We start from the raw sequence: 25,236 nt of genomic DNA on the forward strand, positions 1-25,236 counted from the left end.
CCTGTGTGCAGCACATTCAGTTGTAGAATATCATAAACGAGAGACTCATTAGTCTCTCGTGAAAACCAAAGTGATTTGCAAATGAGTGTATTTCTTGAATGAGGTGTTATTTCAGAGTAGATCAGTTTTACGCCACTAACAATCCTTATCTGACGATTAGCTTCATCACAGAGATAAGCCGACGCTCATTTTTATTGCCTTGTCCAGCTGGTGGATTTATTTCATGTTATTTATCCGATTCGGACTCAGTGCGGCCACGTGAAATGGCGATTGGAAGTGGTTGTCTGACGTCACCAACCATAGATGTGAATTTGTGCCGAAATGGTAGTTCCTTAAGTAAACAGGAAGCTGCAGATACGACTGTTTTGGCTTAATCATCACGACCGGCTACTCAGCAACGTATCCGATTGGAACGTTCTTCCGACGCCTTGCGCATGGCATGCACCCGAGCACACTTGGCTCAATCACGCAGTGACTAGCACCCGTACATCAAAGCTATTAACTTCAATGCGTAGCTACCCACTTCAGAGCAATATTTAATTCGATTTAACTCATGAATACATCACCTGCATTGTTTCGCAGTATGTTTCGAGTTCCTGTTTTCCGAAGGCCAAAACTGTGTCTTCTGGGAGTCTCGGTACATGGTTCAGAGCTTGATATACTGAACTATTCAACCAACTGTGAAGCGTGAGCTGTCACCTGGCTCATGTAGTCAACGACTTACTACCGTACGTGTACGCTGAAAGACTACATCCTGCAGAGTCTATTTGTTTGTCTCTTATTCAGTACGAGTAAGTCAGCCAGTTCACGATGAAAAAATGGCTCAGCTTGAGTCCAACTCACGTTTTAAACACATGATATCTATCTACAGTGTTTTCGTTTACAACCGAAAATTTGCCGTTTCCGCAAGCTAGTTGTTGATAAACGTTTAACCGGAATCCTACACTATCGACAGTTTTGAATTAGGTCTAAGAGGTTTCACGCTTGTCGAGAAGGAGTAAGCGGCGATCTCCCCTGAGTATTTTCGCCGAAAGTAAAGGCCATATTTCAAACAAATTCACATCAGAAGACGTAGCGTGGCAAACAAGCTGTTTTATGCGACTGATTATCTGAGTAACATATTAGTAAAATACGGTATGTACAACGGAGTCCCACGTACCGCAATGATGAAGTTATGAGGGAGGACTGTGTGGCGGCGCAAATACGAGGAATAGCAAATATTGTACTAGATTTTCCAGCATCCCATAAATGATATGAAAAGCTCCACCCACTATCTGTTACATGTGCGAATACGGTGGTGTCTTTTCAGTAATGATGATGGGTGAGGTTCGTCACCCATAACACCAAACCGTTTGATTCCACGGGAAGAGGGCATACAAAGGATTCCACAGAAAGCGATTTACTTTAGAAGAAGCCAATTCTTTCAGTATAAGGTAGCGTATTTCACTTCACGCTTGTTTTCTACCTTCAAGAGCGTACTGGAATAGAAGCCGACTTCAGAAGACCTGCTTCTGATGAGTGTATTCGAATGATCATAATCACGCATGAGAGGAACGAGAAAACTTCTCCAAGGTTCCAGTATATTTCCGGTTAGTTTCAGTATAACTGGAGCCCAAAAGTTTCACATCGCGGTTGAGCAAGCGCACCGGAACTTCGAGTATTTTGTTGCAAGAAAAGACCGTCTACTTCACCCATGCACTTTGGTTTGTCCTACAGGTAACCGATTCATCGACTGTCTTGTTTTTGAAGCAAATTCACCTCACCCTGACCAGAAATGACATCGTTTTAACACCAAATCGAGGTAAGCATTCTCTGGGTGACAGCTTAAATGCAAATTTCCAACACAGCGCCACTAATCTTCTATAATTCATTGGCATTACATACACTGTTGGATGAAGTTTCGACGTTTCATCAAACTGGAGGTTTACAAACAGCCATGAACTGTAAACAATTTAAGTTCTAAGTTGAAACAGCGAGAATCAAGAACAGGACATGGCACTTGCTCATCTGAGAGCCTTATCCACGGTTCCTGAGGTAATGCCCACGATTTGTGCGAAATGCTATTAAGGTCACTACTGACTTTGCTTAATTTCATTACTGTCCCCCCATTCCAATTTTCAAATACTCACAAGTAGGCGCTCAATATGTGGACAAATAGTACTTGACTATCATAGAATCCTCGAATGCTGAAAAGGTGCGAAACGGTATTAAGATCAACTGAATTCGTGTCAGATTAGGCACACCTCGAGGTTCGTCTTGTCTTTGATTATTCACAACCGAATGGTGGCACGCTAGTAGTAAACATTTAACTATGTACTTCACGACCGTTAGGTTTCCTAAGAAATTCACGAATGGTATTTTCACTCAACTGACCAGATAGAGAGGTTTGTTACAAATATATGTAGCGAACGCTAAACCTACGGACATGTCTGAATTCTCAAATGGTCTCTGGATGCGATCCTCACGAGGACCACCGCGCTGAACCACACAGCAGACATCAAACAAAGACCTACAAAGTCCAAAAACCCTTTCGTAATGGACAATACATTGGTAAGTGGCGGATTCGTACTCCTACTTATTCTGAGTAGATTCAGGTTGACAGTGCTCTAGTTCAGTGCATTCTGACTGACAAACTATGAAGATAGATTGCTTCAAACCGATCTACTTTGCTTAAGGCCGGTTTTGTCAGGTCGCCAAACTGAGGCTTGTTGTCATGACCGATCATCATCCAAGAACCACTAAGACAGAGACTCAGCTGAATCTCTCGTGAAAACGAAATTGATTTGGAAATGAGTGTATTTCTCGAAAACAGTCCAATTTAGGTTCAAGTAGCACATAAAGTTGACGGAAACTCGGGGACTGTGCCTATCTGATGAGCCCCAAGAAGAACGAAACTGGTCGTGAGCTGTCGAAGAGTTTTCAACAACCTTGTGAGTAGTTTCCTTTATGGAAAACCACTAAGACATTTTCGTGTGTGCGTTTAATGGATTAGAACCAATGTGTGATGTTCGCTTTGACTTTTGAGACCTTGCCGCCTTGGTGTCTAAGCTAGATAGCGTCTTCTCGAGCTTAAAACATTCGTTCACTGAGGTATCTGTAAGGCGATAAAGCTGGCCGATACTCAACCAGTCCTTGAATTAAGGAACAATAGATGCTATCGCGTAAGCGGAGAAGAAATTTGACCTCCAATTCGGTTTTAACAGGGCACCCAACTGAATCCAGCTGAAATTTTTTTTCAACTGAACATAAGGTAGACGGAAACTCGGGGACTGCGCCTACTTGAGGAGCCCGAAGAAGGGCGAAACCAGCCGTGGGCTGTCACGAAATTTTCAGCAACCTTATGAGTAGTGTATTACGTCCAGATTAGTCCGCTCTCCCAAGACGTAGACACATTAGTCTTCAACGCAAGAGGCTGAAAAGTATCTTAGGATTGAAAATATCGTATTTACAACAGGTCCTCTGGAGAACGAGCATATGTGGTTTCAAAAATATGGAACAATAAAAGACACGAACATGATTGCTATGTACAAGAGCGCATATCGCGACGTACACAGGGTTGTAATCTGCATAAATGGTCCTACCAATCGTGGAACGTGGGCAATTGCAACCCAAGGCATCAAATCGGACGAATCACCCTTTGCTGGAAGAAAGCCACAGAAGAGTAAGAGACAGGATCCCCTCATCAGAAAACCCATCGAACCGGTTAGATTGTATACCAGGCTGTGATGAAAATCCGAAGATCATGTAAAAACTGCGTGGTGACTGACAAAATAGTGTATCGCAAACAACGGCCGAGTACATAGAAAATTATCCCAACTATTTTTCTTATGCAAAATAGATCATAGAAACTGCATACACTTTACCAAAAAAAAACCCAAAGGGAGGGTAAGAGAAGCACGTTGAAGTGCATTTGAGAAGAAAGCTCTAAACTGCACGTTTAGCACAGTACACTGATAGACAGTCCTCAGTTCGATGCGTCAACACACTTCAAAGGAAGCCTTAACAACGGTTCTGCAGGGATCCCATAGATGATTACAGATTTTCCAACCAGATGTTTTAACTTGCAAGCCGATGTGGCCTGAACCAAACATGTGCTCATAGGCGGTTTCTTGTGGTTGGCTGTCAAACTATTGCTGATGATGTCCTCACCCGCTTCACTGCCATTGTCGGTAAAGAGCCACTGTTTGAAGAATTGTAAGGTGAATCGATCCATATCCCGATCTGTGACATCCCACAGTAAACCTGCAACAAATGGACTTTGGGTGGGGAAGGAACGAGAAGACGGAACAGAGAAGTAGCCACTTAACGGAACTGAACGGATTTGTCAACAAAAAAACGACAGGAAAACGAGTATGGTATGATGATACGTTCATATGACGGGATTTCCGATTTCCATCTTGGCAGTTTGGGTAATTAGATAAGTTGGACAGCTTGAGCGACTCAACTTTGAGACCGAAGTAACGATGAAAAAATGTTCACTAGAGAGCGTAACGTGCGATCTGTGCAATAGTAATAAACCTAATCGTTTGTACGCAAAAAACTGGACCAGTTGTCGAAGACAGAAATTTAGGGGAGAGACAGTCTGCTGATGAACGGAACTGCTGACTTCACATAAACTACACTACACAGATATTCCGTCCACGGAGCATTGTGTATTTGGTGAGCTCACCAAAAGAGTCTGGAGTCCAAAAAGGATGTCCACTCTCTCCTTCTTGTTCAACTTCATCACCGAAGAAATAATGAAGCGAACGCTGAAAGTTGTTCAAAGATCCCGGTGTCTAAGTCATCACCGGTGAGACTCTTATCGCTATTATCCTCATCTTTGAACACAAAGGCGAAGCACTGTTGAACAAGCTGAACACTTTTGGCATGCACTTTGCACCTTTCAAGTGCAAAGCCATGCTTCATAACATGCGGCCTTTAAACATATCCCTTACAATTCGCGGAGAACCGCTGGAGGTTGAGTAGTTTTACATACCTCCGTAGTTGCATTGGTTTTGGTGGAAGTGTATCTGATGAATTCAGTGCACGAGGCTCAAACGCCAGAATCAAGTTTGCTGATTTGTGTCACTTGTAGTATCCAAGAGACATATCACTGGGTCTCAAGGGTTGCGTGTACTAGGTTACGGTAAGGGTGTATTGAGTCAAAGGCGAAGCACTGTTGAACAAGCTGAACACTTTTGGCATGCACTTTGCACCTTTCAAGTGCAAAGCCATGCTTCATAACATGCGGCCTTTAAACATATCCCTTACAATTCGCGGAGAACCGCTGGAGGTTGAGTAGTTTTACATACCTCCGTAGTTGCATTGGTTTTGGTGGAAGTGTATCTGATGAATTCAGTGCACGAGGCTCAAACGCCAGAATCAAGTTTGCTGATTTGTGTCACTTGTAGTATCCAAGAGACATATCACTGGGTCTCAAGGGTTGCGTGTACTAGGTTACGGTAAGGGCTGTATTGAGTGGTTACGAAACATGCCTCTGCGGACAGATGATATACAGTGTCTTCAAGTTTTCGACCATTGATACATCAGAAAAGTTGGTGTCGAATGACGTCAACGGACTTGTAACGAGGCAATTTAAAAGCGGACATAAGGTAGTGTAGCAGGTACTTCAAATGCGGAAAACACCCATCAACTACGGTAGGTCGGCTATGTGCTACGAATGCCAAAACACCATCTACCGAAACGGGGTGTTGTTCTTAGAATGGTGTTCAGAATGGTGCAAAGTGAAGGACCGAAAACTTGATAGAAAGTTGTGAAAAGGAGCTTACGTGTTCCTGGTGCGGTTTGCCCACCAGGATAGGGTCCTCGTGACCCCTCATATGCTTAGCTGGAGACACTGCAAGAAATGGCGGCTGATCAATCTTTGTTTCTTTCCATATCGTCTGATTGAGCGCTTGGAAGTGTGAGCAATTCGAAATGCCTGAGATAGGCCAGCACCAGCTCCCTCCTTTTCACTCGAAGGTTTTAAAGTGAAGCATCTGAGACACCCTATTTTTACTGAATTTCTCAAACACCCTGAGACCCGTAAAAATGGGATTTGGCGCCTGATGACTGAGCCGACCATCACAAAGGACACACTACAGTTTTCGAGACAGATTAAGTTGAGTAAACTTGTAGCGAATAATATGCTCGAAAGGTGATGGATGCCGTTAGAACCGTTCCGGTCGAGTGATTAAAAACCTCCCAGCGAAGGAATGTAGATACCTCTATTTTTTGTGACTGAAAACATTCGCATAATTATGACGTCAAAGTTCTGCGATTTCTGAAAGACAACAGACCTCAGTTGAAGTAGCGCAACGAATACACGATCAATCGGATGAACCCGCTTTCTGATTGGAGAGGGACTATCAAGGGTCTTGTTGGGAAGGTAAAATAATTCCATGCCGTCCGGATGGCCTGTATGTAGCGCTTAATCAGCTTGTTCAAAGATCATGGCTCCAAGCTGGTTCTCTCGAGACGACTAAGAACGAATGCCTTTTAAGAACAACCAAATGGGTTTCCCCAAAAGCACAAACTTCGTCCAAATCACCGAGATCCATCACTGGGATCAGATAGAGCAGTCGTTCGGTTATAACACACTTTCAGGGCCTAGCTGCCGTGCTTCCCGAAGGAGGCATGAGAGGTGATCAACCGCCAAGCCCAGATAGGAGCAGTCGAGATGCCTGGACTGAATTCGAACCACGGACCTTCCGGTCAGTAAGTCCGCGCCCTCGCCACTGAACTATGTCGAGCTCACTGGGATCAGATACCTAAGAATGAAAACTTGTATTTGACCGACTTAAGCAAGGATAGTGTCATTGTCTCTTTACCTATTAGTTTCAATATCTTTCTCGAACGTATAAAAACCATACCGGAATAGATGGTTTGTATCCCTTCTCTCATTCCAACTACAGGGACTGAGCGTGCGGTCCACAAGGCCAGAAAATTCTCCATAAACGAGGGAGAGTTAGAAATGGGTCCATGAGCATTCATTAATTGGGGGCACTGGTTATCAGTGGATACTAATGGAGACTATGGGGTAAAATATTAGAAATTAAAAAATTGGTTCCTTACAGGGGCTCGACTTTTGTGAGGATGGCTTTTATCGATTGGTTGACACTTATTTCATGGAAAACTTACCACCCAGCCAGTAAATGATTGAACAGGGACGAGTAGGGTTCATGTCGACCTTCCCAACGCGGCTTCCCGGAACTGCAACCCAATACCAGAGCGGCAGCACGAGCATTCAGGCCCTGGTTGAAGGTATGCAACAAGAATCGAGAACCGTTCCCATGGCCCAAGTAACTGGAGGAAGATGGAGAGCGGCCAAGGGCAAATTAAACAAGTATGGGCACGGATACGACCAATCGAGGTCAACAGAAATTAGAAAATGCTAGAAACTCACATGAACAATTCATTGTCTGTAAAACCAATGTTAACTTCGGCCGCAGTCGGTTCCCGGCCAACAACACCACGCCAAGTTAGGAACCGTTCGAACAGCGGTTGGAACATTTGTTGCGTGAAGGATAGGTTGGCTTCCGGATTGAGTACGTAATAGGTTTGTCGCGGATCGAACGTGAACGTATTTGGTTCCTGTTGAGTGGCCAAATGTGCTATGACCAGAGGTAGACTGAAACTACGCGTGATGTTGGGCACAAGTTGTTGGTGTTGCGACGGTTGATTGACTTCCACTTCCGTTCCCCAAAATATCCACTCCCAGGGAAGATAGATCAGACGCTAAAAATACAAAACGTTCGAACCATCAGGAAGTATCCGGAAAAGTGTTGTACGAATGCTCGAGATGACGTGTGAAACTGTGCCTCGTTGGGAAGGAAGCTCATCCTTATTTTCGTCAAAGCAGACCATCCTTGAGGTGAACAGCGGGATTCACATGCACGCAGTCTAAAGATGCCTTTTATGGAGAATATAGCAGGCCTGAACAGATCTCCATAATCTAGCTCTGAAACTTCAGATTCTAAGTACAAAGGTAGTTTTCTTTACCAAATTAACCCGCTAAAGTAGGACTGGAAATTCGCGTCTCCTAGTGCTTCAAAACCGTAAAACTAACCCAGTTTATTTACACAGAACTCTTTATCGAAAAGAAAGGCAAACTGGAAAAAAGTTGGAGGTGATCCCGTGATAACCCATCATAAACACTTGAGGTGTCTACGTCTCCGAAAACCCTGTGGGGCAGTCCCCTTGGGAACTCACAGCGAGAACAGCACTAAAAAAGTTCGGAGGTATATACGGCGGCCAAAGCACGAGGAAGGTTATGGGGATCCCTTCTCGAATCTCAAAATGCGTTTTCAAAAGCTGGCTTGGAGAATGACTGCAACATGTCGGTATAAAGATAGGAAACACGTTCAGCCTTTGGAAAACACATTTCAGTAAATTAGAACAATGTCGTTTGTCTATTCCATCCCAATAACGGGTTAGGGCATCACATCGAGTGAGCCAATTAAATAAGCGCAACCGATCCCACGTTCTATGAATGTAACCCCGGGGGTTGAATGTACATTCACTCAGGTTAGGCCGGAAAACTCAACCTTAGTCCGCTACCAGCATCTGATGAGTTCCGTTTTTTTGCGCTGCGGTGTAAACACCACACTGTTCTAACAGATTATTCAGAATGCCCGACCCAACGACCCACACATCCGTTTTTGTGATTGATTGATTGATAGATTCACTGATGGAGGTATTTTGGACGCATGTTAAGCGGAACAATTATGTTGCAGTCCTGGGGCCTTTTGAACCTATCAATCTTGTGATCAACCCGGGCACTCATTCTTTTGAGGCCCAGTGCTTCGCCGAATCGGTTGTTATTGATCGGCCGGAATAAGTCCCTAAAAGGCGCGCGGGGCGTTGGAAGAAAATAATGACACAGATCGAGTGCCTCGAGGTCGCAACGACGTAGAAACACAAACAGAGCGCCTGGGATTCCGCAGCAGGCCTCATCATCGAGAAACGACTTGTTTGAAGCTATTACGGATAAAGTTCCTGTAATTTACAGCTAATGATCTGATCAGAAGGTAGAGAAAACTGAAGGCAGAAGAAACGCGAATTAAGAAACTCAGACGTCGCAAACTCACCCTGTCGAGGACTAGAACTATGGAACTTGATTCATGTCGCACAGTCTCAACAGGACCACTGTCTACAGGCTGTCCCAGAAGCCAACGTAGGTCATCGGGGGTGAACAATTCTCTGCGAATTTCCGATAGCATATTCTTCGGAGAATAATACAGGAAACAGGAAGTTAGCAAGCTTTCAAGAGAATTGGTCAGAGTGAGTGGGAGCAGCTAAAGTTTTAACAGTTCATTCAAGACTTTCGGAATGCCATCAGAACAGGCAACCTTGGAAACGGCCCTATGAACAATCCAAATGTCCGAATGTCCCATGGTATAGCATAACCCGCTAGACTCTCCGTCACAGTGATAGCATCTTCCATGCGCATTCTTCCTTGAACACAAGAACGTACACATGATTCCGCAATGGCGTCCGTTTTTTTTTTTGAAACACGGATTTCCCTGTCCTCACCATGTTGGACTATTTGGGCCCACTGAGGTCCCTCATCAGTTCATCTTCAAAATCAATAATTGGTGGGTTAGCATTTTTGAAAGTATCAAGAATAAGTTGGCAGACAGAGAATAATATTAATAACGATCGCTCAACGGTAACATCCTTCCAGTGCATAGCTTTCATGACATCCGAAAGAAGTACGAGAGCTGAGAAAGGGCCAGGTTGCCCGACCCTAGGCAGACAGAAAGGTGCACTGGTCGATGTGTCCTTCGTCCGCTTGGCTTCACTGACTACTACTTCACTCTTGTGATTTGAATGCGAGTGCGTGTCACTTGTTGACGTCAGTGCCAACACAGTACTGTATTGATGCGACAGACCGTGCGCTGCGGACGCGTGTTTATTTACTTGCGAGTCAGATAATTTCACCGTTGCTTACATTGGTCGCCTAACCCCGTAAATTCAGTGCGATGATAATACATGCATGCAAGGGTTGTGTGGGTCATTCTACACTGCGTAGTCCGACATTATACCTGAAGAAACAGTCTTGGTTCATAACTGTCCGTAAACTCATGTCCAGTTAACACGGAAAGTGCTATTTCTGCAAACCTTCCCCTCTTTTTTTACTGTGGTGTAAAAGATCCCCCCATACAACAATACCGGAGGGTATAGATGTTTCCACACTGGTTCTACAAACAACGCGGCGATACGTTTTGGGTAGCGCGACCGTTGAACCCAAGTGGACCTGACAAAGACATTTTGTTTACAACTGAGCTAATGAATGTAGTTCAGCTCCATTACGTGCACTGGATGAAGCGATGAAATAATACTCAAAAATCCTAACTTCAATGCACAAACAACACTCAGCCGGAATCCAACTCTCAGTGAGTGGAAACACTGTCAAGTGGGCACCTTTCGGCAAGGAACTCCCACTCAATCACACAGATTTACCACTATAAAGACGGCTACAGAAGGGCTTAAAAGGAGAATTCGCCGAAATTCCACTATAATGGCCTTAATACTGGTGAGGTGGCGAGCTGTATGGTGAAGTACGAGCAGGAAGAGGTTTCAAAGGGCTTACTATTCGACTGCTTGATTTTGCAGCCGAGTCGAATCGGAGGGTGAGAGGTGCCAGCGGGAATACGTGTATGCAGTTAGGAAAAGCAAGATAACCGTAGATCCGATATGCAAGAAACGATAAGCGCAGCTTCGGAAATCCGCAACAATCAAGGCAAGTGGGTAGCCTGAAGGAGGAGAAAAATGAGGACTTATGTTTGGATGATAAAAGGGGGTTTCAGAAAATTAATCCCTAGAAGCGCCACCGCCGCCGACAACAAATGAAGCTTGTTGAATGAATGCTTTAGCTATCGTTGACGCTTAATCGTACAGTGTAAAATGCTTGGACCATTGGTCAGCAGACTTTGAACACGATTCGGAAAGTGATTGGCTGACAGCCTAGTCTTGAAATCTGCTGCAAGTTCTGAATGGCCCCCTACTCATCCAGCCTTACAAAGTGGCTGATGGTCATTAACATCAGTAACACGGATTTTCAACGCCACTCACTCCTGTGAGGATCAGCTAACGACACGACCGGGCGCCGAACTCATACCGAACGGTCTCGCACAACGATTCGGTTATATAAGCTATTAGAACATATTAGTATAAGATACTTTTATCTGCAAACAACACAGAATCCTTTCTAGAACTTGTCCCGTTTAAAAACTGTCCGTAAATACAGGTCACTCCGAATAGTAACACCTGCAACACTTGGCCCATGAGGTATAAGAAGTCCACATAGAAAACTCTAGTGCATGGGCCCAAATCAACGGCACAGAGAGTAAGGCAAGAATGCCTGATCTTCGATGTCTTCACGCGCAGCAGGCTCTTCGGCCGTATCAGATAACGCAGCGGCTATCATGGTCTAATAAGCAAAACATCAATCGGCTTTAACAACCCTCTGTGGCCTAGCTGCCATGCCATCGGAAGGAGATACTACCAGATTGCCCAAGCCTAGACAGGAGCAATCGAGATGGTTGGGATTGGGTTCAAACCACGGACCTTCCGGTCAGAATATCCTACGCCTACCGTAGGGTGATCGGAGAGTGAACTCTTTAGGGCCGATCTTTTTTAAACAGCTCTTCCTCAAGAAAGGCAGAGCAAATGCTTCCAAAACCACGAGAGTGCTGGTCATTTGGCGAAGACAATTTACGGAGCTTTATGTAGTTAATTCGTTCGGGCTTTCCTGTCATGTCTTAATCGGTAAAACCTTTGAGTTAATTTTAACGCTAAAGCCTGATCTTCACATCAAAGTGGTAGCCTTTGGTCGAGTCGCCGTCCTTCAACACTATATCACAGCTACGAAGTTCGAGTGTCTTGTTTTACGTGATACCGATACATACAGTTTAGCCCCCTTATATTCGCACTTTCCGTTCTAGGAAAACGCTGATAAGCGACGACATCGGAATGGTGAATGAGGTGGTCGTGACCCCTTTCAGGAACCTAGTGATGAGTCTATACTTGAGGCGTAGACCTTACTAAGGTTGAATGTGAAAGCCAGATTTGGATAACCAAAGCCAAGTAACATACAAACATCGACTAGTTCCGTGCCAGTGTGCAGAATGGAACGGACTGTCGGAAGTTCATTTTCAAAGGCCAACTACCAGCACTTGAGGAACTTACTTGTACCGGCGCCGAGTGTTTGGCGAATGGCAAAAGTATTCAATATACAAAAGTATTCGATAGTGGCTTCAGGAAACCAATTCGGATGGTCTTTGGTTAGGTCAGGCACGTAGCACGTCTCCAAGCCCTTACCATATCGTACGTCCACGTTAACTAAAATGAGTACTCGCTGCAATTATCCACACATACCGTAATAGCATCAATGCACTCGCCGACTTTGTCGGTCTGCTGCCTCCCATGTCCAATTTCGGTATGGCAGCAACCTGTCCTACTGGCCAAAAAGACTGGAACTAATGGTGAGGGTTCTAAGGATGTCGGTTTGGAGGTCAGATACCGAGTGATGAGACGGAATGCCAGACGTCGCGATCAAACGTTTTGTGAAAGCCTGTGGGCATATGTACAAGAGGGTGCTCTTATACTGCTGGTCGAACAATTCGGTGAACGAACTGACACCACTTGAGTTGCACCCATCGATTCCTTCATTACCGTCATCGTTGTAGCCTACCATTACTGCTCAACTCATAAGAGTATTGAGTTACAAGTTTTCGGCAGCCACGCTGCTGCCCACATCATATTTAACGGTAAACAAACAGGCGAGTAACGCGTTATTCAACACAAGAGTATAGAAGCTATGGCCAAGTAACTGTGTCGTGGGCACGATTCGCCTTTCATTATGATGACTTCACCGGGTGCCATTTTACTATCCCACTGCGTTGCTCCAAGTCCATATCAATGGAATTAAAGGCTTTCTTTTCTTCACGAACTACCTCTATACATTTTGCAGGTCTCCGAAATCTCTCCTGTATAGCATTTCACGGGACAGGAACCAGGATTGTTGTCCACACAACAAAAGAGTTACTAGGCTGTGAAGATTTTGTCATGTGAATGCCGTGCAGCCTAGAGGAAAGGCCAAGCTACCGCCGATTACCCACGCCTACATGGATACAATAAAAGTCCCAGGGTTGAATTCAAATTACAGCTCTTTGGGTAAGAAGCTCAAACGTCAAACTCACTCCCTCTGAAAAAGCTACTTAAAGAAATCGACCAAGTGGTCTCTTCTGATAGGGACCTAATAGCAACAATACAAAATCAGGAGGAATTTATTTTTTCAGATGGAATTTCGATGCTGTTTGTGATGCATCTCTCTTCGGGTGTCTGAAAGTGTGTTTGAGACACAAGATTCACAGGCTTCGAGTTGCTCTACCTGTAAAACACCATTGGTTGAGCTGCTAAGAAGAAACCAAGTTAAGGTGCACAGCTCCAACTGATGTGCATGCAATATTGCGTACCCTGTCTAGGAACCTCAGAACAGGGTATGTTGAATAGCAAGCAACACAATATTGCTCAAATGTTCTGCCTCCCACGTAGAATTCACCAGTGAAAGGAGCAGTTCAGAGCGATAAAATGACATTCAGCAACGCGAAAAATGTTGAACGAATAAAGCACGAAAATGAGCCGAGTGACAGTTAGAATTAAGTCGTAACAAGCCGTTCTTCAAATAATAATAAAAAATCGTTCAGCTGTAGCGCCCTCTCGGTGCCTAGCTGCCATGCCACCCGAAGGAAGCACGAGGGCTGGGATACTGCCAGGTTGCCCAAGCCTAGACAGGGGAAGTCGAGTGGCGGAGGTCGGATTCGAACCACGGACCTTCCGGTCAGTAAACTCGCGCTCTAACCACTTGGGCCATCTCGCCCAGGATATATATATATATATATATATATATATACTTATGATTATGGAATAAGTTCCAAGCCAATAGTTGGTGAAAGGTTCCGACTGAAGTGGGATATCAGAAGCGAAAGTGTGAAAACAAGGACAGACCGACCTATCAAGAGTATTTTTTAGAAACAGTATAGGCATGGAGTGAGGGAAACATGACCAACTTACTTCGAGACGTGTATCGAGTTTGTATCGTGTACGCCAGTAGCGAACGCGATCTTGAATTTGCATGGAATCGAGGCTTTCAACTTGAAGTTCATCAAAAGCATCGAGAAGCTTTAGGCCCTGAAAGGTAAGAAACGAAGGCAGAAATGTTTGTGAGAGGACATTAGTCACGCAGTGACAAACGACAAAACCCTAGGGTTTTATGAACACCATAAAGCACTATGGGTAGAAGCGATTTACACCGAAGAGAAAGCGTTGGCCCTTGGAGCCCCAGGTAAGCATAGACGATCAGCATGGAACAGATCCAGAATCCATCCAACGTCACGTTTTTTTCGTTCGAGTCAGTAAATCCGTCTGCATTGCTTAGTTGCGAAAACCCCAGCCTTCCAAGTTGAGAACTCTCTTTCCCCCTGAGTTTCGCTGAACAGTGTTCATCAGCAGTACCTACAATGATGTAGTGACCGCCTGCTCCACTCACTGTCGAAAATGATCAAAAGAGAGGCCTCAACGCCTCGCATAATAATAATCGTTCATCTCTAAAAGTTTCTCGGTATCTAGATGTCATACCACTTAAAGGAAGCACGAGCAATGAGATACTGCCGGGTTGCCCAAGCCTAGATAGGAGCAACCTTCTGGTCAGTGACGACTGACCTATCTCGAGGTCCTTCGCATAACTAGAAGGCTCAAACATACAGTACGAAGGACGCCAACTTGAAGTAGACGTGCGACTGATTACCAGTGATCGAGTCATCTGGGGTAGAATGGATGAAAACCCGCCCACATTGGAGCTGGGATTTCAGGGACCAACTTTTTTAGATAGTTTGAAAAGCGTACTTTAAAAAATGAGTGGACAGCGAGACCGACAGAGAATCCAACCGGAAGTTGGAAGTTATGGTAGCCGTTTGGAGCATAGTTAGGATGCGTAGAATACCTAGAGTGTGGATCGTACACCGAAAACGGTGCTGAGAACGTTATAGTCGGCAACTGATACAGGATAATGTAGGTACACCAAGGCGGAGATCCCCCTCTACAACCGACGATTCATCTCGTCAAACTTGTGTCCAAGATGAAAGATACGGAAATAACACATGAACATAATCAAATGGGCTATTCATTCACACTAGTTGTGTTCCGCAAGCGTACAAAACTTACTCCGTTTGTGAAGCGGTGCATGACGCGAGATTCCGAGTGAAGTTCGGAACAAGGAAGACCAGATACACCTGTGTATTTGGTAACCACAAGTTGTGCATTGGATTTTGCACCCAGGCCCAGCGCTACACAATCCAGGCTAGTGTCATCAGCAACGCTGGGTGACGGCAAACCAACAGCAACTTCGTCCACAAGACAAAGTTGTATCACTGTGATAAAACGTCGGTCAGAAGAGGTAGAATTGGTTAACTTCTCTTGGCTGGCCAACGGGTTGTATGGAGCACAACACTCAACAATGCGTCGGTAACCTTCAAACCACGCGTTAACTTGGGCAGACGGCACGTTGCTGGGGCATGAAGTTTTTGATTCACTTGACGAAAATTCAGAGAGGGAAAGGAGATAAACTCTCAAGAGCGATGAGGTGAAAAATGTACTCTAAGGTTAGCAAAGGTGATAAGACGGGATAAGCAGCTGACGATTTAGATACAGTCACAATGCGAGAGATTTTTCAAGAGGAAAAGTACACGAAAATCGGATGTTGAGTGTGATTCACGATACCATTTGGTTGCCGGAGAATATATAAGTCAACCATTCTCTTTGACATTCACGTTGAGATTCCGATGAAGAATCCACGTTGAGGAGCATGAAATTGCCTACGGTTTAGGTCTGAGCATCAGTTTGAAGTTCTGCCGAGTCTACCCGAATTTGAGAATGCGATTAATTCAGCCCTCGAGCTTCTTTTAGGTTGCACAGTTGGCATGCGCTGCAATAGCCGAACAAACTGACTGATCTGAATAGGCGTTGAGATGCGCTCCCTTACGGTAATGTCGTTGAATAGAAGCGACCGCATGGAGAGGTGCGATTGCCCACTAAACCATGCTAGACCGGGAAAGCTGCTATGAGCTTTCGAGGGAGGAGGGACTCGTTGAAAAGAGTCCTGAAGCGACTCACTACGGTCAAAGGCGATACAGGGCAACCTGGTCCTTACTCAGTTAAGGGGTTCTGTCACTGATGAATCACGATTTGCGCGATGAGCCGCTGCTATTCGAGACACTGCTAACTCAGGAGGTGGTCACTCAAAGTATGGTAAGAAAGTCTATCGAATAACTCGCAACCGAACGCAATGTAACTGTCCACACAAAAGATAAACCCAAGATTCTTGCACGAGTCGTCTGGTTGGCCAAATTTGGCGAGGCTTGCTTGGAAGATAACAAAATATTCCGAATTTAGAGGGTAATCTCTCGGTCCGAAATTCCGATCAACTTCTTTGAAATTAATTTTCATAACCCTTTCTTGTTACCTAAATCTTGAGATTAAATGCTTTCTAGGTGTTTTAAAAAACCACGGACATTCTTTGATTGCATCTAAGGCGTTCTCTTGTCAGTGGTAAAAACTCAGTCTATATTTTTTGAGAGGCAAGTCTCTGAATTTTTAAAGGTATCGGCTGTAGAGTCTTCTCGTCACTTTTTTCGCCGTCACTTTTAGGTTATCTGCAAAGAACAGAAAGTGCTCTTGATCCACTTAAATCATTGCAGGCTGAAGGTGGAAGTGAGTGTGTACTCGATCGTGATGCGTGTGGTCCAGTGACCAAGCGAACAAACTAACCTACGACATTGACAATGTGGGTATGAGCTAGTTAAAAGTAAACTCACCGACGAGAAAAGAAAATGATTGGAAACCAAAGAGATTATCTGCAAAGTGAGTAAGGTTTTGCGTGAACTTACGATAAGCGAGAGCTGAGAATGGAGGTGAATAGACTAGTAGGCGCGATCCCGACGGATTGTGCAAAATATCGACCCGCTTGACCCTGGCTACCACGGCTCAGCCAACGCAATCCGAGCCAGTGGCATATGGGACGAAGGAGGTTGGGAACAGGGAGGCCAGAAAGTTGGTTGTAGGCGGCGGTCAAACGGTCAGCAAGCTTTGTGGCACATTCCTCGGCGTTGGCAATCTGCTGTTGAAGGAGTCCGGCATCTGCGGTCCCAGCGTAGGGTAACGTTGGTTCCGGGCCCGCCATTCCGTGGGTTGAACGAAGTTGGGCACTGCCCCACTTTGAGGCCAGCCGAAGGTTACGTGGTCGAGCGAGAACACCCGTAAGAGATGGACAGGATTCGACTGGATCAAACATCTGATCGGACGGTCGGGAAGCAGTGGAGTTCGACGTAGGCATGCTACCTCCAGGCTGTAACTTTGTTCGAGTAGGGTCCTAAAGATAAAAAGGGACCAGCGAAGCGAGGACAATCAATATTAGGAATCAGACGACAGATAATTCGTAGAAACTTAAATAGCCCAACTGTGGACATAGCAGGATTGACAGAACAGACCTCACCTCAATCCATAGATAACTACTTCTCAAGCTTTAGGGCTAGGTGAATAATAGTGATGATAATAATAATAACTGACAACACCATCGGCGAAGAACGCTAGTGCTTGAATGCCGTAGAACAATGCCAATTTGTTTAAATAAAACCCTATATGCGTAGCGCTACGCACAACTACGCACTGATGATGTCACCTCGATCGGTGATGAAACGTTTGCAACCAAATTGCCCAGCTCAGCGAACAAGCCAACGACCAACAACCAGAAAGTTTGTAACATCCTTCCATCCCCTTTCATGTAACAATTCGTCCACCTCTAGGTTTCCGCCACTCCGAACTGGGTACGGAGAACAACGTTCTTCTCGGTAGCTGCAAGTTGGACATATTGAGAGTATACGACTGAAACAAACCTAACAGGGACGTTGAAGCACACCGGCTTTGATATGGACTCCATTTGGATTTGGCACAGAAACACAGCAGTATGGTGTCAGTCGCATTCAACCACTCACCCCATCATTATCCACGTAAAATTCCATCGGTCTCGGTCTGTCGAAAATCGGTTTGCTTGGCGCTACCCGGTACCCCAACTGCGTCAGTAGAAAATTGTCATCGTATTCCTGTTCAGCGTCCGAATGTCGGACAGGCTGATGAATAGCCTCCTTATGTGTTGCCCGTTTTGGTAAGGCAGCAGAACGGGTTCGTCTTGGACGCACTGGAGTATTGTTCGTGGCCACCACTTCGGTGCGCATAGGTTCAACATCTAGACAAAACAGCAAGAAACAAAAGAAGTTTGTCTGGGAAACTGTAATGTGAAAACATCAACATTATCCACCGGATCGCCACACACACATTCAGCACCATCGATAGCATGACGTCAGTGTTGAACACTGATGTTTGGCTGCCGTAAGAGGACGAATGGAGTCATCAGTCCCGAATGCTGAGCCTACAAGGAGAGATTTATTAATGGAGTAGGCAGAAAAAAGCACGTCAAAGAAGAAGGGAAGGGTCAGCTGCAGCTTGTTGTTGCTTACCGGCCTTGTTGTATGCGGCAACTAAGGCAACCCGGTTGATGGCACTAAAAGACGGCCGATTTGAGTTGATCTGTGTGTGCGAATCATGGTTGTAAATGAGCTGGGATACTGTCAAGGCGCCCGCACCTAGACAGGAGGACGATTAGGTTCCTCATACAAAGCCCTTGGCTTGAAAGCCTGAGCACAAGGCGGTGTTTGGCGGGCATTACAATTCTTATGAAACAAGTCCGCACACATGTCCCAACCCCCAGGAGACTGTGTTCGTCAGGCCTCTAACCACTGACCGTCCCGGTATGAGACTGAGAGTGCCGCGCGGATACTCCCTCAGTAAAGCTCAATGGGTCGTGGAGGTACACAAACCGTTACACCCCCGTTAAGGTCCAGTCTTTTCATGTCTACAAGCGACTGATTTCCAACTGGTCTCAGATAAGATACCATTGCGTATGCTTAGTTGCAAGGCGTTCGGTTGCGAAAAATTTGAAGACAGTCCGGTTAGGCTGCCTTCTATAAATTCTCCTGCAAAGAATCACAGATCCTATCGAGACGATGCAGAAGTTTGGTCTTCACCAGATTTTTTGAAGAATGGGCGTTTAAGCAACTAAGGGCCAGCAAACACAAAGGCTCGACAGATTTTCTTGTTTTTTTGTTAGATCGCAATTCGAAACGCTATCATTCCCTCGGTAATTTAAGCAACAAAGTTAGAGAGGAGAACTGGTAGATTCAGGCATTGGTCGTGGTTTGTTAGTAACAGGTTGTTAATAGCAACAAAACGAAGCTTTTTGTAGTCTCAAGAGAAGTAAGGGTAGTCGCGTGCTTAACAAACTGATCAGTCAGTAAAGGGAAACTGCATGAATGTTAGGTCTAGGGCAACCGAACAGCTACATCGAGTTTCTTTCGGGCACACAATAAGGGACTGAATCGATTGATTACAGCGGCATCAACTAAGATAAGAACACGTGAAATCTGATGGCTGAAGAGGATGATGAAAGTTGAGCTCAGATCAGCTCGCTAGCCTGTGACCAAAGGATACTCACCAGTAGTGGTGGCTTACGATCAGGCAATGGCCCTGAGCTTTGGTCTTTCTTTGGGTCCTGGACTCAAAGGACAGTGTGATCGTTTTCGGTGTTGGGACACCAATCAGTTCTGACTACTTAGCTTTCTCCGTAGTTACATAGGAACTGATATACACAGGGGATTTGGCTCCGATAGGTTTCTCCTCTTTAATTAAGTAGAGTGATAACCGTTGAATCCGGTCTAAGACTCGTACCTCCTTAGCAATTACAGTTCGAATCAGAGGTCACAGAGGAAACATCTTAACTTGTAGCAGGATACCAGATGTCCATGTCTTGTTTTCAACCGTTGGAAGCATCACTCAGGTCGCTGGAAGCAAGAACACGCGCATATTACCAAACGCGATGATTCTGGTGCGCTGGTAAGTCAATGTTCACTTGTTCAGCCCATATGTGAGATAAGGATAGGTGCTGCTGATGAGGGATAGCGTCCATGCAGAGACGTTGTGAATACGAAAACGGAATAAATGAACAAGACAAATACATACCAGCAGCGTGTTTGTGCTTTCGTGCTTGTACAGCTCGCATAGCCCTGGGCTGGCAAAAAACGCCCTCAGCTGCATCCCGAGGACTTCGTCGGCGGTCTGCAAGACGCCGCGGGGCCTTCGGAAGCGGAGGTGGTGGCAACATTGTTCTTCCAGTGTGTAAAGGGTTTTCAGAATGACCTGGATCATGATCTGGTTCCGAGTTCATCATGTTCTGCGTGAGGCCTCTCGAACTGTTAGATTCACCGGTCGTTTTCGGAGGACTTGCAGTGAGCGAGGCCAAAGCAGTGAGTAGTGCCTCGGTTTCCTCTTTTTCAGTCTTCATAAGGATGTGGACAAAAAGTAAACAATTACTGGGTATAAGTAAGAAACGAAATCAAGGTAGCTTGCACCAACGCGACTCGGTAAATTTGACTCATAGCTAACAGAATTTAGGGAACGGAACGAAGTGGATAGACTTTCCAGGTGTGTAAGGACAATGTGGTGCTTAGCGGAACCTAAAGACAGGAACATAGATTATCCTGAAGACATTGGACTGTACGAAACTTGGGGTTTCAAATTGAAGAGAAACAAAATACCAAGACTGAAGCAACTTCAGGCAGTTAGGTATCCAGAAGCAAACTGTTTTGGATCAAGAAGGAGATGAACCTGACGTGCGACGACACTGCGCGCCCAACCAACTGTGTGATAAACGGCAGATCGCAGGATGGAAAAGAACCAGTTCACTGTTTTTACGAAATATTGTCTAATCGTCAACATAGAGTCCGGAGAGATAAGTGGGATCCGCTAAGTGGCCCTTTAGGCTTGAATCCTGGACTACTCACGCAAAGGCCGACGACAAAATTGTGGGATGTTGTTCATCACAATCCTGATAATGTAGATCCCATTAGGAAAGAAAAACAGAATACACTCATTTACATACCCATATGGTTTTGACGGGAGACTCACCTGGAACCCAGCTGAATCTCTCGTTTATGGTGTTTTTAAGCAAATGAATGTGCTGCACCAGGCTGCCTCATGTTTCAGTTGGCACAATATTCGGGATATTGCGATACATGTATATATGTGTATATAATATATATGTGTATAAGGTTGCTGAAAACTTCGATAGCCCACGACAGCTCATTGACATGATAGTTCCGAAGAAAGCATGAACTTTTTATCGCTTAATTCCTAAAATCACAGTCATTTTCCCAGATGGATGGAAGAACTATCGGTTTGCTGGGCAATAGATAAACAATGTGCAGAAGTTTATCCTTTGAGATAGTTAGCTGCATTCGCAGCAAAATAATAGGTTTGTCCTGAAAACGAGCAGACGAAATGTGCTGAAAATCGCAATTCCTGGCCAGAAAAGGGGGTCCAGAGAGAATTTCTTGAATGGAACTAATAACAAGGTTATCGAGAACTCTGATAGTCGGAGGGTTTTCAGCAACCTTGTGAGCAGTTCCATCCAAGAAAATACATTTCGATATTTCAAGTATCCTGCCAAATTAAACGTGAGGGGTCTTTGTGCAGGACATTCAGTTGAAGACTAACATAAAAGAAAGATTCAGTTGGGTCTCCTGTAAAAACCAAAGGAGTGCATTTCACGAGGTTCAAAGTGGCTTGGTCAACAAAACTGTAAGTAATCTGTTGAGGAATAAGAACTGCACATGGACACACCATCATAACGGTGAAAAATTGGGACCATTATCGAGATCATAGCTGTGCTAATAACTTGCTTTTTCAACTGGTTACTTGACTACCCTTACAACTTAACGATTTTCACACAAGATCTGATGATGGATCCAGGAAACAACTAATCCAACGATGAAAAGCGCAGGTCACTTTGTACATGTTACGAAGCACCAGGCTGACCTATGGTATCCATCACACTGCCACACGCCAACGCCCAGGTTTTGAGCTAGAGACTACTCAGCAGCCGGCTAGACTAGTGAAGGTGGCGAATCTCACAGACTGTCGACGGCGCGAATGAGTAAGCGGAATAGTTTGATAACTTGGCTACTCATGAGTAGTCAGGTTGTGAAAACAATATTCCACCTGGTCGGTAACCTACTCAGCAATGCCTTTCTCTCTCTCTCTCTCTCTCTCGAATACAACCATATAGCTATCAAGGAAAACAACCAGTAAGGGATATTATCTGCTCTATAACACGATCACCTGCTTAAGACAATCGAATTCGCAAGGCATCTTTGAAGACATCACAAGGAATAGCGTGCTTTTTATTCACGTGTTATTACAGAATGGTTCTATAGGTATCAAGCTGTAGATCTGGGAATTTATCCAGGGATTGACCTAGAAATGTGGTGAATGCACGAAAAACGCAACTATGCCAGACTCTGCCTCTAGGAGTTGAGTGTAGACGGATAGGATCAGTGACCCTTGGATATTAATGTTGGTCTGAGAATGAATTGGGCGTCGAAAATGTTTGCCGCTGCCAGAGTGGGCTGAGGTTTTAGAAGGGAACTTGTCAGTTGGGTGGAGACGATAGTCTAAGAGGAGAAATACGTACAAAGTCAAGGGAAATTAAGCAACATGCCACTGGCAGTTTTGGTTTGTTCGCACGTCACCGGGTGGGTGTTGTTCCTGAATTTCCAACGATGGTTTTTCGTTTACTAGTCAAATAAGAGTTAAGATTGGTGGGCTGTCTACCTGAAGAACCATTAGCGGGTTTAAACAGGCAAGGGTATGCCAACAAGTTGTCATGAGCATTAATTTAGTTACGTATCACGAAGAATTACTCTGATAACGTGGATAACAACCCAGAGCAGGTTTTGTGCAGCACATTCAATTGAACATTGTAAACGAAAGACTCCTTGGACAGCCATGTAAATACCAAACTCGTTTGCGACTAAGAGAACAACACAATGTGAGAAAAATACAATCGGCGACACACTAGGAACTGACCGTTTGGAATTCCCTTTCGACGCTGCTGTTTGCCATGGCGGCGGGTAGGTAATGGACATCCGACAGAAGCTCCTCGCGTACCAAACGTATGACCTCCACGAGCCACGGCCACGTAACGCCGTTCAGTATACGATAGACACAAGTTGTCAGTGAGAGGCCACCCACAGAGAGGAGGGTGTCATCCAGAATCTGTAACTTTTTATTGGATTCGGATACGGCAGTTGACCGTCTACTGGGACGCGACGAAGTGCCTGTGATCAGAGAAACTATTTGAGAAAAAGTTGGAAAACATTCAGGCTTGGAAGATTGACGGTAGTTTCTGGCCCTGGTTGGACTGCAGGGGAAAATAGAGGCGAAAGCATGCACGTTTGCAGCAATCAGAGGATTGGAGGCAGCAGATAATGTGTCCGTGCTAATCCCTTCAAAGCCTGATTCGTCGTCCAGTTTTGTGGCTGTCTGATGTTGAGAAGCGATCGAAGTGGAATCGTCCGAGTGCAGAAAGGCCGACTCGCCGGCTTCATCTGCCTGAAAGTCGCGTTTGGATTCGACATCAGTTTGGAAGCGTTTTTTCTCGCGGAAAATTTCTTCCAAGGGCATGGTACAAGTGGCTATATGATGAAGTTGGCGTAACCGTAATTCAAAGGCCCATTTTCGCTGAGCGAATAAATCCAAGTGAGCCATGAGGGAGAGAGCTGTTTGAGCACTGAAAAAATGGGGAATATAACAAGTACAAAGAAATATACGCGAAGGGTTAAGAGGGAGGCGAAATTTGTGTCCACACCACTCATCTTACTAGTACATGGTTGTGGGATTTGTAGAGTTTGCACTTAGATCAGTGTCGTTTAAACAGTCCTCCTGCTGTACTGATGCAATCATTATGGTGAGTTCACACCTAGTAGTGGAAGCGCACACCTCCTTGGCTGTGCCGGGATTTGAACCCAGGAAACCCAAAATTCAGGGTAAGCAAATATCAGCACACAATGGCGCACCAGGACAGGCGAGTGTGTTCGCATCCGAGTGATGTGGTTCGTTCAGTTCAACGGCTTGAATGACCATTCAGTGACTGTCCTGGCTGTGTCGATTGACTGGTCCAATTATCAGGACTTCCCAGCCAGGCAGTGCCACGGACGATTGAAATCCAACGGAGAGTTTTTGTTAGTTGTAGGTGGTTGCAGGGTTTGCTTAAATCGTAAAATAAATGCACCAAAACAGAAGGGAACTGTTCTCACGAAAAAGGACATTTTGGAGTCCCCGAAGGTGTTCCCCTCGAGGGAGGACTATCTTAGATTGAGTGCCCTAGTCGGTTCTTATTTCATGCGAAGATGTCTACCAAGTTCTCGAGTTGAGTCGGTAGGAGCACTAAAGTGTTCAAGGTCTTTGGTCTCGTGTCAGCCGTTAAACAACCGTGGAAAGACTCATCATCTTTAGATTTCTATCGGGGTTTTTGGATGTCTTTCGAGAGATTTAACGAGGAAACCGAAATGTCGCAGGATGAAGAGGGTGTAAGTCAGAGCTAAGAAAACATCTCAAGGACCAAGGCTGTATCGTATACATCATCGGGCACCATGGACCACCCCAGAAGCCAGTACTTCACCAGTCGTTACGATATCGTGAAGTTGCAACCAATAACAGCAACTTCAAGTACGACTTTTGGTTCTACATTTCTGCCACGGGGAAGGCGTGGAAGTGACACTGGTCAGTTAGGCAAGATCACACTTGCAACGAAAAAGTACACTAAGTGACGCGCAAGCAGTGTCACAGTCAGTCAGCAATGGAGATCTCGAGACCTCAAGAAGGATGTCAAGCAACCAAATACTTTAGGGGTTGCGGGAACGATGCAGATATTCTACCGTAAACAGCACACGGCGAGTGCGGAGACTGGCCAGACCACATCATCATCATCATCATTGTCAGCTGTAAGAACCGCGTACTCGTCGCACACTGGTTGTAGCTGCCGCAGTTTCGTTCACCGATGATTTGGGGAGGGGGGGTAGGTAGCTGCGCATTGCACGCGCGAGCTGGTAAATTGGTGCATAAATCCAGCACTGTCAGTGGGCTGTCAAGTGGCGGGGGGTTGGAAAAGGAGCTATGGACCCTTCACATGGTTGGGCGGAAAGAGCCCTTCGAGGAAGTCGGTCGACTGGCATACGCAACACGTGGCCAAGCCAGCGCAACCTGTGCAGTGTGATCAGTTCATCTATCGAGGGTGAGTTATTT

The 25,236-nt window shown here is 45.3% G+C and overlaps 1 protein-coding gene across 1 annotated transcript in view; it reads right to left on the reverse strand.

Moving 5' to 3' along the window:
* Positions 1–2,738: 2,738 nt before the first annotated feature.
* T265_15152 (hypothetical protein) overlaps positions 2,739–25,236 on the reverse strand; it is a gene marked incomplete at both ends in the record, with an annotated part of 30,012 nt that continues 7,514 nt past the window's right edge. The window contains 12 exons of the mRNA XM_009176811.1: positions 2,739–2,942; positions 3,582–3,720; positions 3,987–4,256; positions 7,123–7,287; positions 7,388–7,719; positions 9,072–9,206; positions 14,062–14,178; positions 15,211–15,577; positions 16,932–17,413; positions 18,036–18,286; positions 20,116–20,431; positions 23,020–23,722. Coding sequence (XP_009175075.1) covers positions 2,739–2,942; positions 3,582–3,720; positions 3,987–4,256; positions 7,123–7,287; positions 7,388–7,719; positions 9,072–9,206; positions 14,062–14,178; positions 15,211–15,577; positions 16,932–17,413; positions 18,036–18,286; positions 20,116–20,431; positions 23,020–23,722 — 3,481 coding nt within the window. The remainder of the gene's footprint in view (positions 2,943–3,581; positions 3,721–3,986; positions 4,257–7,122; positions 7,288–7,387; positions 7,720–9,071; positions 9,207–14,061; positions 14,179–15,210; positions 15,578–16,931; positions 17,414–18,035; positions 18,287–20,115; positions 20,432–23,019; positions 23,723–25,236) is intronic.

The sequence above is a fragment of the Opisthorchis viverrini genome (assembly GCF_000715545.1).
Source record: "Opisthorchis viverrini unplaced genomic scaffold opera_v5_363, whole genome shotgun sequence".
In the NCBI taxonomy this organism is placed as follows: domain Eukaryota; kingdom Metazoa; phylum Platyhelminthes; class Trematoda; order Opisthorchiida; family Opisthorchiidae; genus Opisthorchis; species Opisthorchis viverrini.